The sequence below is a fragment of the Haliotis cracherodii genome, unplaced genomic scaffold (genome assembly GCF_022045235.1).
Source record: "Haliotis cracherodii isolate W230 unplaced genomic scaffold, xgHalCrac1.p SCAF_4, whole genome shotgun sequence".
Taxonomy (NCBI): domain Eukaryota; kingdom Metazoa; phylum Mollusca; class Gastropoda; order Lepetellida; family Haliotidae; genus Haliotis; species Haliotis cracherodii.
Genome location: NW_027266297.1, coordinates 30,285,058 through 30,299,117, shown reverse-complemented (window position 1 = coordinate 30,299,117; position 14,060 = coordinate 30,285,058). Strand labels below are relative to the sequence as shown.

The 14,060-nt window shown below is 42.3% G+C and overlaps 1 protein-coding gene across 1 annotated transcript in view; it reads right to left on the bottom strand.

The window, feature by feature from the left end:
• Window positions 1–761: 761 nt before the first annotated feature.
• LOC139479212 (uncharacterized) overlaps window positions 762–14,060 on the bottom strand; it is a 28,848-nt gene continuing 15,549 nt past the window's right edge. Inside the window, exon 2 of the mRNA XM_071262065.1 lies at window positions 762–5,301. Coding sequence (XP_071118166.1) covers window positions 4,454–5,301 — 848 coding nt within the window. The 3' untranslated portion in view covers window positions 762–4,453. The remainder of the gene's footprint in view (window positions 5,302–14,060) is intronic.

Sequence of the window (14,060 nt, the reverse complement as noted above, 5' to 3'; positions counted from 1 at the left end):
TTGGTATGAGATGCGGATCGAAACACTGACCTCCCGCTCCCTGGGCAGACACTCTACACATTGAACCACGGAGGCGTGTGTGTGTGTGTGTGTGTGTGTGTGCACGGGTGGCCCAGTCGTCTAAAGCTAACTTGCTGTGCAGAGTTGCGTCCCTTGGGCACACGCCGTGATATAACTGGAATACTGCCAATAGTGGCGTCAAACCCAATTCACTCACTCGCGCAAGTACAGGAGTATGGCTAGAAAGAGTGAAATAGCCAAGTCCGTGACCCACTTTGAGGGCCAATTTCCCGATTCGGTTGTCCCCTCGATATTTTCTTATAAACTGTCGGGTGGGTGAGTGTGTGAGTGAGTTAGGTTTTACGCCGCTTTTAACAATATTCCAGTTATAGCACGACGGGGGCCACCGGAGATGGGTTCATACGTTGTACCCATGTATGGAATCAAACCCGGGTCTTCGGCGTGAGGGGCCAACGCTTTAACTACTAGCCTACCCCACCGCCCCAGAACACAACTAAGATACCCGTATTAAATACATTACCATAAGAGAATAACCATTTATTGTTTGTTTCATTTCAGCCACCATCAAACATGGGTGTATACTTTCTTAGATTTGGCAGTTTATAACAAGTCCAGAACATCACTAAGATGAACACACCGAATCCCAGACGCATTGGAAGCGCCATGATACCCAACTACTGAAATTAAGAAGGAACAGCCTTTCAGATAAATTAATTATTTATTGTAATTTTGTATCATGACACAGTGCCTTCTAAACAGTTATGACGATTCATTCCGTTTGTGAACTGCTTACGAAATATGAAAACTATTCCAATAACTTAAACCTGGTACACAACATCAACAAACATATTGTACGCAGAATAAGGGAATAGGAAGTAAAAACAAGATGACATTACATTCAAACCGTGCCTCAAAGTCGTCACATACACGAGTTACTTGTTAGGCTAGGCGGTGGGCACACATTTACATGTGTATATATGGTTTTTTAAGTAATGAAGGAATGCAAGAGAGTGAATGAGCGTTTATTTAACGCCGCATTCAGCAATATTCCAGCTACATGACGTCGGCCTGTAAATATTCGAGTCTGGACCAGACAATCCGGGGATTGATATTTTGAGCATCGATCCACGTCGTCGGGGTACGATGACATGCATCAACCAAGTCGGCGAGCCTGACCACCTGATCCTGTTAGTCGCCTTTTACGACAAGCATAGTCACCTTTTACGGCAAGCATAAGTTGCTGGGGAACCAATTGGAACCCTGAATCCCCACGCTGAGAAAGGAATGTAAACTTTACCCCGTTACACAAGGCAACTTGAAATCGTCTCTAATTCAAAGATTCGAGATATCGATGCGACTTTAATGTCGTGTATTAAGAAAAGCTATTTCGTGCAATATGTCTTATGTTAGAGGTAAAAACGTGAATGGGTTTACAATGTTATATATAGATCCTAGAACTACCGCCCTTGACTATTCAGCCAGTAGTTTGTTTTATTGTTTGTTTGTTGTTTAACGCCGCAATCAGCAATATTAAAGCTATATGTCGCCGGTCTGTAAATAATAGAGTCTGGACCAGACAATCCAGCGATTGACATCATGAGTATCGATCCATGCAATTGGAATACGATGACATGCATCAACCAAGTCAGCGAGCCTGACCACCCGATCCCGTAAGTCGCCTTTTACGGCAAGCATGGGTTGCTGAAGACCTATTCAGCAAGTATCATCATAATACATGCAATATACTGTATGTAGATTATGAATTATATGTAACGTATCTCGCGCCAGGTTATATCTGTTAGAATGTTACTGTTCGAATACAACGATAGTACTTGTAACCATATGGCCAAATCTCACTATACATACACACAAATAGAAAGTTATAGTTCGTAAAAATACAATAATGACAGTGATAACAGCTTCAGCTGAATGATTGTGTAAAAGAAAAAATATTTGAATGAACTGTACAAAGTTTGTGAGAGAAACTCTTGTATTAAGAAATGTCCACAAGTAAAATTAACATATCACCTGTGACTGTAAAATGTATCGAGCAGAATCTATGTACACGGGCCTGTGCCTGAGCCTGTGGCCTATTTACCAAATAAAGATGTCATTTGTCAGCCTCGCGGGGTGGCTGATACAAGGGAGCTAACTCTTCCACCGCTTTAAAACACAAAATAACAGCCGGTAACCGACATCGCTCAATTGTTTCGGCACAAAATATAACTTAACACACATAAAACAATTTGAACACGAAAAGGCGGATATTGTCTTGATGATAAATTATCTTCGTTATCTTGACAATGGCCCACTTCGATAACAAGAATGCATTAATTTATGAACATACATTGACAGTTTTCACAAGAATGATGATATCATATATTTCTCTAGTATCCACCATCCTCAACTACAACATGAACCACTCACAAAACAATAAATAAAAAAGACGATTATTTCGACGAACAAATTTTCTTTTTGCTTGACCTTTTCAGTAACAATGTAGGTCGAAATCGGAGTCCAAAAGTCACGGTTAATAATGAGACTTGTATCAAAAACTTGTAAAAAACCAAGTCTAGTTCCTTCAAGACCGTAGAACCTGTGGTAACTATTGTCATGGCAATGTGTTTTTGGTTGTCTCATACAGTCCCATTCCTCCCGAAGACGCGGCGCCTTTACCACGTGAACAAAAAATCTCATGTTTTCCCACTCGGTGTACAGATTTGAACTTTCGTAAAACACAAATTCCACATCTCGAATTTCAATGAAATACAATGCTTTCAGTCATGAGTTAATACAAAACAGGCTACATGTATAATAAGCTACGATGAGCATTAATACCCTCATATATTAAGGTACAATGACGCCCGGAAGGACACAGGTATAGTAAGGTACGCTGTACAAGAATAACACACACATCGAAAACCATAGTAAGGTACGCTGTACAATAACACCCTCAGATCTACATGTATAGTCAGGTTTGTTTGTTGTTTAACGTCGCACCCAGCAATATTCCAGCTATATTACGACGGTCTGTAAATAGTCTGGACCAGACAATCCAGTGATTGACATCATGTGCATCGATCCCCGCAATTGGGATACGATGACATGCATCAAACACGTCAGCAACCTGACCACCCGATCCCCTTATTTGCCTCTTACGACAAACAGTCGCTTTTTACGGCAAGCATGGGTTTACTGAACACCTAGTCAGGTACCATGTACAAGAAAACCCACAGATCTATAGGTACACTATACAGTAACACTCTCAGACCAGCATGTACAGTAAGTACGCTGCACAATAACCCCCGCAGATCTATATGTATACTAAAGTACGTACTACAATAACACCGGCCAATATGTCTCGTGTCCACAAGTGTTATAATTTTGATTATATAACGTCCAAGCTCAAAGCTACCTAAATCCTTCTCCGTTTATGTTAGAAAGACTTGACATGAGCTATACGCTCATCGCCCATATGTACATCGGTAAATTGGACACACACATCTTTGGGTTTACCAGTTTTACTTGACTCACGGCAACGTGATGTCTCCATATCTCACTCTCGACCAGAGAAAGCACGTTAATATCCATGCGATGAGTATTCTGTGCGACCATTCCTGGCAATCCATAAACACAACACTGTCAAGGCGATGGCCACTGATAAGTTAGTGATAACACTGCACTGTGGCGTGGTTTGACCAAGCTTGTCTTCAGTCACTACCCACTTGAGTCGCTCACGGTTGGCCCACGGGCTTCATTCACGAGTATTTGGGAGTTAATGCCCTCACATATATAACGCTAATTGATTGCTGAATAACAAGGCGTACACTTGTAAAGTGACGGTTGGCGACTGCAATCAAGTCAACAGAGTCATTTCCTCACAGAACCATCAACATAACACTTGTCCTTATTCAGTTCTAGAAATGCTTCTCTTTAAGAAGGGCACCTTGCATTTCAGGCTTTGCTAAACATCGACCTGTGACTTATGGAGTATTGTACATGAGACGGATGATTACTTGTTAAAAGACCGATAATATTCTTTAAAGTTTCAGTGGAGAGGAAGTCTTTTGTGTTTTTCGATCAGGGCAATTTTTTCCTTTGTTGATTTTTCAACCATATATTTTTACATACCGACCATGATTGACATGAAGTTCCGTCCATATTTTGCACGTAATTTATTTCTCGGCAGTTTTTTACGAGCCGTGCAGGGCCCCTTTCCACAAAGCGATCTTTGCACTACGACTATCGTAAAAATATGTTAAAGTATGGGAGGGACGATTATCTTAGCACCAAGATCGCCTTGGGGAACGAGACCCAGAATATGTTTTCATAGAACTTCCTCCTGCTTTATAATACGACATGGCCATATTAACAACTGTGTAGTGAAGTTGTCACCGAATACGTCAGCTCCGATGCTTCATCTTCAATCATGCTACAAATAGAAGTATGTCTGTGTGATTCCGAGCTTTGCAGCGTCTCTGGCACTTGGCGGCACCAAGTCCACACTCTCGCCTGAGATAGACCTGTCCAACAGTTGTTCAGTGGCCTCCTGGATCTTCTGCGCGAATTTGAATTTAAACTTGATGTCTCTTTTGAACACAGGAGCCTTCTTCTCACACAGCCGCATTGCACTCTTCATGAGAGGGATAGGGAACAGGTCATGGCTGTTGAGAGCAAGCCGGAACGAGAGGGTCGACGACAGCGGAAGTTCGATCAGTGTGAAACCGGAAGTGTTCAGTACGCATGCCACGACGCTTCTTTCCTCGAACGAATCTAACAGAGTGAACAGCCCTGAAAACTGCGTCAGTCTTGGTTTGTTTCCACCGTACACATATCTGACTACCATTGGGAACTTCTGACTGGTGATGATGTCTGCCGATCTCAAAGAAAGCTTCCCGTTCATGAAAGGATTCGGCAGAATCTCTGTAAACTCACCCGGATGGTTGATAGGAATGATGACATCACTCTCCCGCTCATCCCGACACTTGAGATAATGCATCTCTTGCACATGCAAACCGTTTGCAGATTTGGCACGCATGATCTTGGAATCTGGTTTGACTTTGGTGGTTCCCATGATGACTTTGTCGATGATGAAGATGTTTCCGGGCGTGTACTCCACCCGCGGGTAGTCGTTGGACGTTTTGTTGTGTTTTGACAAGTGGAACGCTGTGATGTTTGTGAGGTTGAGAAAGGCGGGAACTCGGCAAGCGGCGAGTGACTCGATGGAACGATGGACTGTGTGGTCCTTGGCTGTGCGAGACTTTAACCGGACGAACCGACCTGCAAAAGAAGCGATACAGTCAATTCACGTGTCAACAAATATCACACGTATATATCGTCCACTTAAGTGAGCCGGGTTTTACACCGTTTTTAAAAATATTCAAGCAATATTACGACGGGAGACACCAGAAAGGGTCTTAACACGTTGTTCTGTTAGCAGGTTGTTTTACGCCGCACTCAGCAATATTCCAGTTATAGGACGGCGCTCTGTAAATACTCAAACATGGGATAGCCAATCCAGTGATTGACATCATGAGCTTCGATCTAAGCAATTGGGATACGATGACATGAAATACTTTAAATCAACCGAGTCACCGAGCATCACTATCGATCCATTTGGTCACCACTTACGACCAGCAAAGGTTGCTGGGGATCTGTCTTCTTACCCAGAACCCCACAGGGGCCTAAACTGTTCACGGGGAGGGTAAAAATGAATCAGAATAGTCCTTTAAAAATGTCCCATTTATCATGATGTAAGATAGGATCTTTTTAACGAGTGAGTGAGTGAGTATGGTGTTACGCCGCTTTTAGCAATATTCCAGCAATATCACGGCGGGGGACACCAGAAATGGGCTTCACACATTGTACCCATGTCGGGAATCGAACCCGGGTCTTCGGCGTGACGAGCGAACGTTTTAACCACTAGGCTACCCGACCGTCCCCTGATGTAGACGAAGTGTTGTTCATATGATCAACTGATCTTCCATGACTTCCTCAATGATACGAGATCCAGTAGAATAGTTCTCCGAAAGTATGAATACCCTCTCTTTCAGCACATGGGTTGGGTGGGGATGAGTGTCCGTGATGTACGGGATGGTGTAATGTTTCAGGAACGCAGGCAACACATTAACCATCGATAGCATTGAGCAAGCATATAATCATCACATACTAGTATTTAATTGACAATAATCTTGCTGGAGATTCTCTTTCGTTATCTGTGTATTGACCTACGAAGATCTTCTCTACGTTTAAAGGCGTAATGTAAAACTACGTTACTACTATCTGCTTTGAATCAAAGGTCACCAGACACTGTGTGCCACATGCCCATCCATTAACACACAGCCGAGAGCACTGGGGATGTTTTGATTATTTCTCAAAATAAATAATTTCTAGATGTAGACGTTGTCGAAATGCACTGTCAAAAGTAAAGTGTCCCATTATGCCGCTTTATAGGGGTCGTCCCGTTGTTCCTGCAGCCATTGTGAAGCTAATCTGTATTGTGTTGCAAGTGGGGAGTCCCATGGTCAGCACACACTTCAGTGACCACACTGTCTCTCGGTGCCGACTGCAGCAGGAGACTGACCCGCACAAGGTGACTATCTGCGTTATTGACCATTGATGACCACAGGCGATTTCCAGAACAGCAATAATGATGTAGTGAATTCCTAAGGACAGCCCGAGCCTCCTTTGCTATCAACAAAAGGTCAACAGAGTACGACTAAAAATGATGGTGTACGTGAAATGTAGTTCCACGGTGTCCATGCTTGAAAGCATTTCCCATTTATTTTCTTTATATTTGTTTTAAAGGAAATTCGTTAAATTCGTGAACAGTGATTACTTATTGCTTATTATATACAGTAAACTACGTTTATAACGAACACGCTTATAACGAACAGACCGATATAACGAACTTATTTTTTTTAGTCCCAGCCATTTGTATACATGCTGTAAATATGCTTATAACGAACTACGGTTATTACGAACTAAACTTAGTGGTCCCTTTGAGTTCGTTATAACGGTAGTTTACTGTACAAGTAAATGAAGTAAAAGGCACATGGCAGGTAGAGGGTTAGGGACCGACCATTTGATATTCGGAAGGGAGGCTGGGAGTTTTCAGCCACAGCTGCAAAACCAGATATTTTATTTTAATAATATATTTTTTTAAAGCGTAACAATGTGACAGATTCTTTCTCTATTTTTAAGCATCCGCCCCGAACAAAGTTGAATTGGACATTCCCTTAATCATTATAGTGTCTCCAGTTTAAAATATTTTTAAATAATAATATTTAATAATATTTTTACACACTATATGTGCAATCGGCTTTATTGTACTTAGTTTTTGAATGCGCTTGTGTACAGCAGAATATCAACAACATAACTATTTGCTTAATCTGGATCAAGAATGAGACCGGATACTCCAGGTCGGATGTTGCAATAGGACTTCCTCTGTAATCCCTTCTGTAAGCAGGGTAGGGGAGATTACCCTGTCCTCCCACTCGCGTCCACCCCCACTCACAACCACGTATAGGTGAATTGTCTGTAAGCTTTGGGCTGACGTACGTGTTCACGATACCAACTGCTTTATGTAAGCCAGTTCAATAATGAGGGTATGGACGGCACACGGCGCACCTGTATTTATGTGACAATGATGTCGTCCAAGGCACCGAGTTGCGTCCCTTGTGAGCGCCAGAAACCTATAATATTTGGATATTAGTACTTTAAACAAAGTCGGTAACGTCTAAACCATGCATTACTTCGTTCTCTCCTCCCACGTGAAGCGGACACGCCGAAACACTGAAATACCGTTCAAACTAACCCACTCCCCTTCCGCGGCGCATGCAAGGAATATGATACTGCTGTGAATACTCCCTGCATACGATAGCTACCTACAGACTCAAATAAGAAGATAATCTTGTGGGAACTCACTGTATAAACCAGCCTCCTTATAAGCTAGCCTCCCTATAAGCTAGCTAGTACAATGTACAGTAAACTACGGTTATAACGAACTCAAAGGGACTGCTAATTTTAGTTCGTTATAGCCGTAGTTCTTTATAAGCATATGAACAGCATAGCTACAGCAAATAGTCGGGACCCAAAAAGTAAGTTCGTTATATCCGTCAGTTCGTTATAAGCGTGTTCGCTATAACCGTAGGTTACTGTATGTTGACTGATGCACTTGCAATGCTGAGGAAATACCTGACTCACATGCTGCTCCATTACTGAGACAGCCGCCATCATGGTATATTAATGTGTATAGATTATTGCGGTTTTACATGGTTTATGTATATGGCCCTTGCAGTCACGAATTATGCATATGTGTGGATATGTCAATGTTAAAAGTGGTCGTTGCTCTTGCCATGGATCTCGTCATGCTTTGGGAACCCCACCATTGATGTGGGCAGGACTGACTAACACTTTCTACATAAGTTGCGTGCACTGCTGGGAGTTGTATGGAGTGTATGATTTGTTTGTTTGTTTGTTTGTTGTTTAACGCCGCACTCAGCAATATTCCAGCTATATGACGGCGGTCTGTATGTAATCGAGTCTGGACCAGACAATCCAGTGATTGACAACATGGGCATCAGTCGACGCAATTGGGGTCGATGACATGCATCAACGAAGTCAGCGAGCCTGACCACCCGATTCCATTCGCCGCCTCTTACGACAAGCATAGTCACCTTTTAGGACACGTGCCCATACATAATGTGTTGTATTGTCTGGACAAACTAGACATGTGCCCTCACACAACGTGTTACATTGTCTAGCCGAACTAGACACGTGTCCTCACCGAACGTGTTACATTGTCTAGCCGAACTAGACATGTGCCCTCACCGAACGTGTTACATTGTCTAGCCGAACTAGACACGTGCCCTCATCAAACGTGTTACATTGTCTAGCCGAACTAGACATGTGCCCTCACCGAACGTGTTACATTGTCTAGCCGAACTAGACACGTGTCCTCACCAAACGCGTTACATTGTCTAGCCGAACTAGACATGTGCCCTCACCGAACGTGTTACATTGTCTAGCCGAACTAGACATGTGTCCTCACACAATGTTACATTGTCTAGCCGAACTAGACATGTGCCCTCACACAATGTGTTACATTGTCTAGCCGAACTAGACATGTGCCCTCACCGAACGTGTTACATTGTCTAGCCGAACTAGACATGTGCCCTCATCGAACGTGTTACATTGTCTAGCCGAACTAGACATGTGTCCTCACCAAACGTGTTACATTGTCTAGCCGAACTAGACATGTGCCCTCACCGAACGTGTTACATTGTCTAGCCGAACTAGACATGTGCCCTCACACAATGTGTTACATTGTCTAGCCGAACTAGACACGTGCCCTCACCAAACGTGTTACATTGTCTAGCCGAACTAGACATGTGCCCCCACACAACGTGTTACATTGTCTAGCCGAACTAGTTACAATCACAGACACAAAGCATAAACCCTCCGAACACTCGTAAGAACCTGATACGTATGACACAGATAGTAAATGCACCAAATTAGCTCAAGTAATGAGGGACACTGTGTTGTTAAATTCTCAAAGCGTCTATTAACTAGGAATGGATAGTATGGATGTGGTGGTGCTTCCAGATACACTTATTACCGAATTGCACTAAAACGTTAAAGAATATATCATATCTTCAGTAGGTTGTTTATCGGTAATTGCAAGCGTTCTGTATACAGTGACTATACAGGTGTAATGATCTGCTTCGTCCTGAGTATCCATTTGCAGAATCGAACCAGGGCAATCGCACTGGCTATCTGGCCAGTCCACCCCTACCCCACCATCCTCGCCTATTCCCTTAGGTTATTTATCGTCATTTTAGGGGATGTGAATAATATAATTTGTTTCAGAAAATACTGGTGACCGTGTTTGGCAGCTTGGCTTCTGCGAGTTTCTTGGGCGTCGGTCCTGCCCCACAGTGAAGCACATGTAGCCCACGTGGTGTCTACCTTGGCAAGTGACTTTGTTCAAAATACGTCTCTGTTATTCCGGCAGCTAATGGGTACCCGGTAGGATGAGATGGTAATGTGACTGTCAGCCTTCTAGAGCCTCACAAGGCAGCTTGGGTGTCATACTACCCAGGGAGCTGAGAATGACAATTGAGTGCACACTGACCGGGGGAATAATGGTAGCGCTTTGTGCATTCTTGTGGATAGATTTGGCACTCTTAAACAATTCACATTATCATTATTATTCTAAAAAATCTGCCTCAGCTTTTTCACTGTGTGAAAAAAATTGTGTGTCTAAAAAATCCCCGCCCCTCATCCTGCATCCACCCACCCAGGATATTACATTGTCTATCCTCAGAGTTTCGTGGCTCTTTGTGCCGTCTATATGGCCCCCCTATCCTTTCATGTGTCAGTATTTAATCTACAGTGTAAATACGGAATACATTTGTACTATCAAACAGAAACTGTATGTTCAAAATACTTTTCTGACCACCAATCTAAGATTGTAAGTAATCTTTTCAGAGCGAACAGACAGGTGTTCGCATCCCACATATATATACACAGTAGGTTAGTCTGTTAAAACAACTATTTGGAATTCAGTGGAGCACGCCACACTTGTGAAGTGTTGACAGAGGGGAATATTGAGCTACGAAACGTGTGAATGTATTTCTATTGGTGGGTTTATTTGACTAGTAAATATCATTAGTCCGACTAGAGCGCTGGTCGTGAGAAGGGGCGTTAGGATGGCAGAAATCTGATTAAGCAATTATTTACCTTAGCAAAAATTATCAAAAATAGCCCTAGGATGTATTTGTATCAAACACACCTTCTAGTGAAGGTCAATGCACGTAGTAGATCCAGCGGTATGTTTTTGCTGATTAAGCGATATTAATCGTGACTGTTCCTGCTGCTGAATAATTATGTGAATTGTCAATCCATAGCATGATTATGATTAAAATACCTCATTCTTAATATTATATCTGTGGAAAATGACATATGGGCTTCTTTCGGTGTCAATAACTTTCCCGTAATTAAGTAATATTGATTATTATCAAATAGTTTCGTAGTACATGGCGATTGCTGATTAAGTTATGGCAACTTAGGCTTCTTCAAAGAAGCAGTACGAACACCCAAGGTTGTACGAACTCCCAGCCTTGTATAGATCTTTTCGTCTTGTACTGTAGCGGGTTAATTGATTGATTGATTTTAGTTTCTTATTTTTTCGTTCATTTGTCTAAACTGTCGGAGAAAAGAAAGCAAACACTTAAGAATTGAATTTGACCAACAATTTTCAAGCGTTTTCATGACGTCACTAGGCTGAAAACAGTCTCCGAAACAGTGTAAACTTTAGGTCCAAAACACAACAATGATACCCGTATCAAATATCTATCTATCGACTAACCATTTCTTGTTTGTTTCATTTTTAGCCACCATAAAACATGGGTGTATACTTTCATTCGACAAATTATTAATTATAGTTTCACCAGGCGCACGTGTGTCATAAAATGTACACTTGTCAATCCTTGTGAGAATACTACACTCATTCTCGTTCGTTCGTTGACAGACCGAACTGAAACCGGTTGCAAAGTCTGGTTGTGCATGAATATTGATATATATCCAAATATGGGCATTGTTGCCATTTCTATACATACTATTTATCAACATGCTTTTGCTGTTGTGTTTGCGCTCAAGATCCTTTTTGAAGAATTTCTTCAACTTATGGTAATTCAAGCGCACTGTTGTTAGTACGCAGGTCACCTACAGAAAATTTAAAAAGTCATATTAGCGCCGCGCTTTGAATATCGGACCAACTGTCGGTCGCTCGCACTGCCGGGGTCCCGGTTGTGCAATCAAAAAGGTTCGGTTTTCTTGATCTATCAGCTAAATTTATATCCTGTCCGTACCACCTTGGAAGAGGGAAGTCAGAGTGTTCGCCAAAACATTCATGTTTACTGTATCAACCTAAAATGCATGTCAGTGACAGCTTCGAACGAAGGGCAAGGTCACAATCGTGATCTACTCACAGCCTTTTACGCTAGAGATCAATAGGGAATGTTATTGTTCACATTTGGGATGTTTTGGATCACAAAATCAGAAATCAGGCACACTTCTACGGAATTTTCGAATGATTTGTATCGGAAATGTTCACTTTTAGTGATCTGGTCGTGCAGTCGTGTATGTTCATTCATGAACAAACAACTTCGGAAGCAATGTCACAAAATACGCTTCGAATGGCGACACTGATGGCACAACCGGAGCATCGAACGTAAGCCTTAGCGCCACGACTATCGTAAGCATAAATGCATTGGATTTACGATGGTAAGCGCTAAGATGTCTTTCGTGGTACCGGGCCTTGGAGTATCTTCCCAACACGGAGACGTCATGACAATGTTTTAACCGTTACAGCTTCGGCAAGAGACGAACTCAATAAATACCATGTTCTCCAAATAAAAAACACTGCCCCATGGAACACATTGCATGTAGGAAATTGATGCCTTTTCTTGAGTGACATTGACACGGAAGAAGATGGTAGGTCAATACATAATTTTGGTTTCATATTCAACTATTTGTATACTTCTAATTGCGTGTACTGATCACACGGAGATGTATAAATAAGATATGTCTGCATGATGAGCGCAGAGAATGGCGCATTAAAATGACATCCGATTTAATTGGTAAACTAGGAGAGCCCACCCGAGTATGTCGGCGTTACGGATAATTTAATCCCTGATGATGATGTGAAGCGGTGATTCATGGGGTATGGATCTGGGCAGATCAGACTCACATGTCGGATTTGACAGCTGAATTACACACAAGACGCTTGTGGTTACCATTAGCAGAAGACGAACCGCAATTACTGCATTAGTCGGGCGTGCCACTCTATAGCATAAGTCGGATGTGCCACTCTATAGCATAAGTCTGATGTGTCACTCTATAGCATAAGTCTGATGTGTCACTCTATAGCATAAGTCTGATGTGTCACTCTATAGCATAAGTCGGATGTGTCACTCTATAGCATAAGTCGGATGTGTCACTCTATAGCATAAGTCGGATGTGTCGTTCTATAGCATAAGTCGGATGTGTCACTCATTAGTATAAGTCGGCTGTGTCACTCTATAGCATAAGTCGAATGTGTCGTTCTATAGCATAAGTCGGATGTGTCACTCTATAGTATAAGTCGGCTGTGTCACTCTATAGCATAAGTCGGATGTGTCGTTCTATAGCATAAGTCAGATGTGTCACTCTATAGTATAAGTCGGATGTGTCACTCTATAGCATAAGTCGGATGTGTCGTTCTATAGCCTTCGGTGTAACAAGGTTTCGCTGTGAATTCTTAATGAACCTCAAAATATATGTAATTAAATAGAAACAACTTGCCTATGATAAATAGATGTTAGGCAACGCCAATAATTATTCAGTCTACATCAACTAAATGTTTTTAGGAGATATCGATCGGGATTTGACAAAACGACAGATAAATAAAGAAGAAAGATTGTAGAAGAGAGAAAGAATCACAGATTCCATGTAAAGTGTACGCACTGCACACAGAACAGCTACTGATATATGAGGACACAAGTGAGTGAATATGGTCTTACGCTGCTTTTACCAATAGTCCAGGGTGCCGTTGTGCAAAACAACCTTAGCGCTACGACTATCGTAAGTCTATGTTAAGGTATGGGAGTTACGATCACCTTAGGGCTAAGATTGCTGTGTACAACGGCACCCAGTACTATGACGGAGGGGACACCAGACATGGGCTTCTCACATTGTACCCATGCGAGGAATCGAGCCTGGCTCTTCGCCGTGACGAGCGAACGCTATAAACACTAGGCTACCCCACCCGCCCTGTGGTCACACAAACGAGGTGACACTTGTCAATAATGATGAGAATAAGCCCATGTGAGAACTATGTGAATGTCCTCATGCGTCTTCCTTCCCTGGCTATAACACAACACCAAACAAGTGATCAGACAGAGATATGTGAGTGCAGTGCTGATCAGGATCATAAAACATGGACCACTGTATATATATTATGAAACATGTGTATCATGATGTTAGGCTAAAGGAAG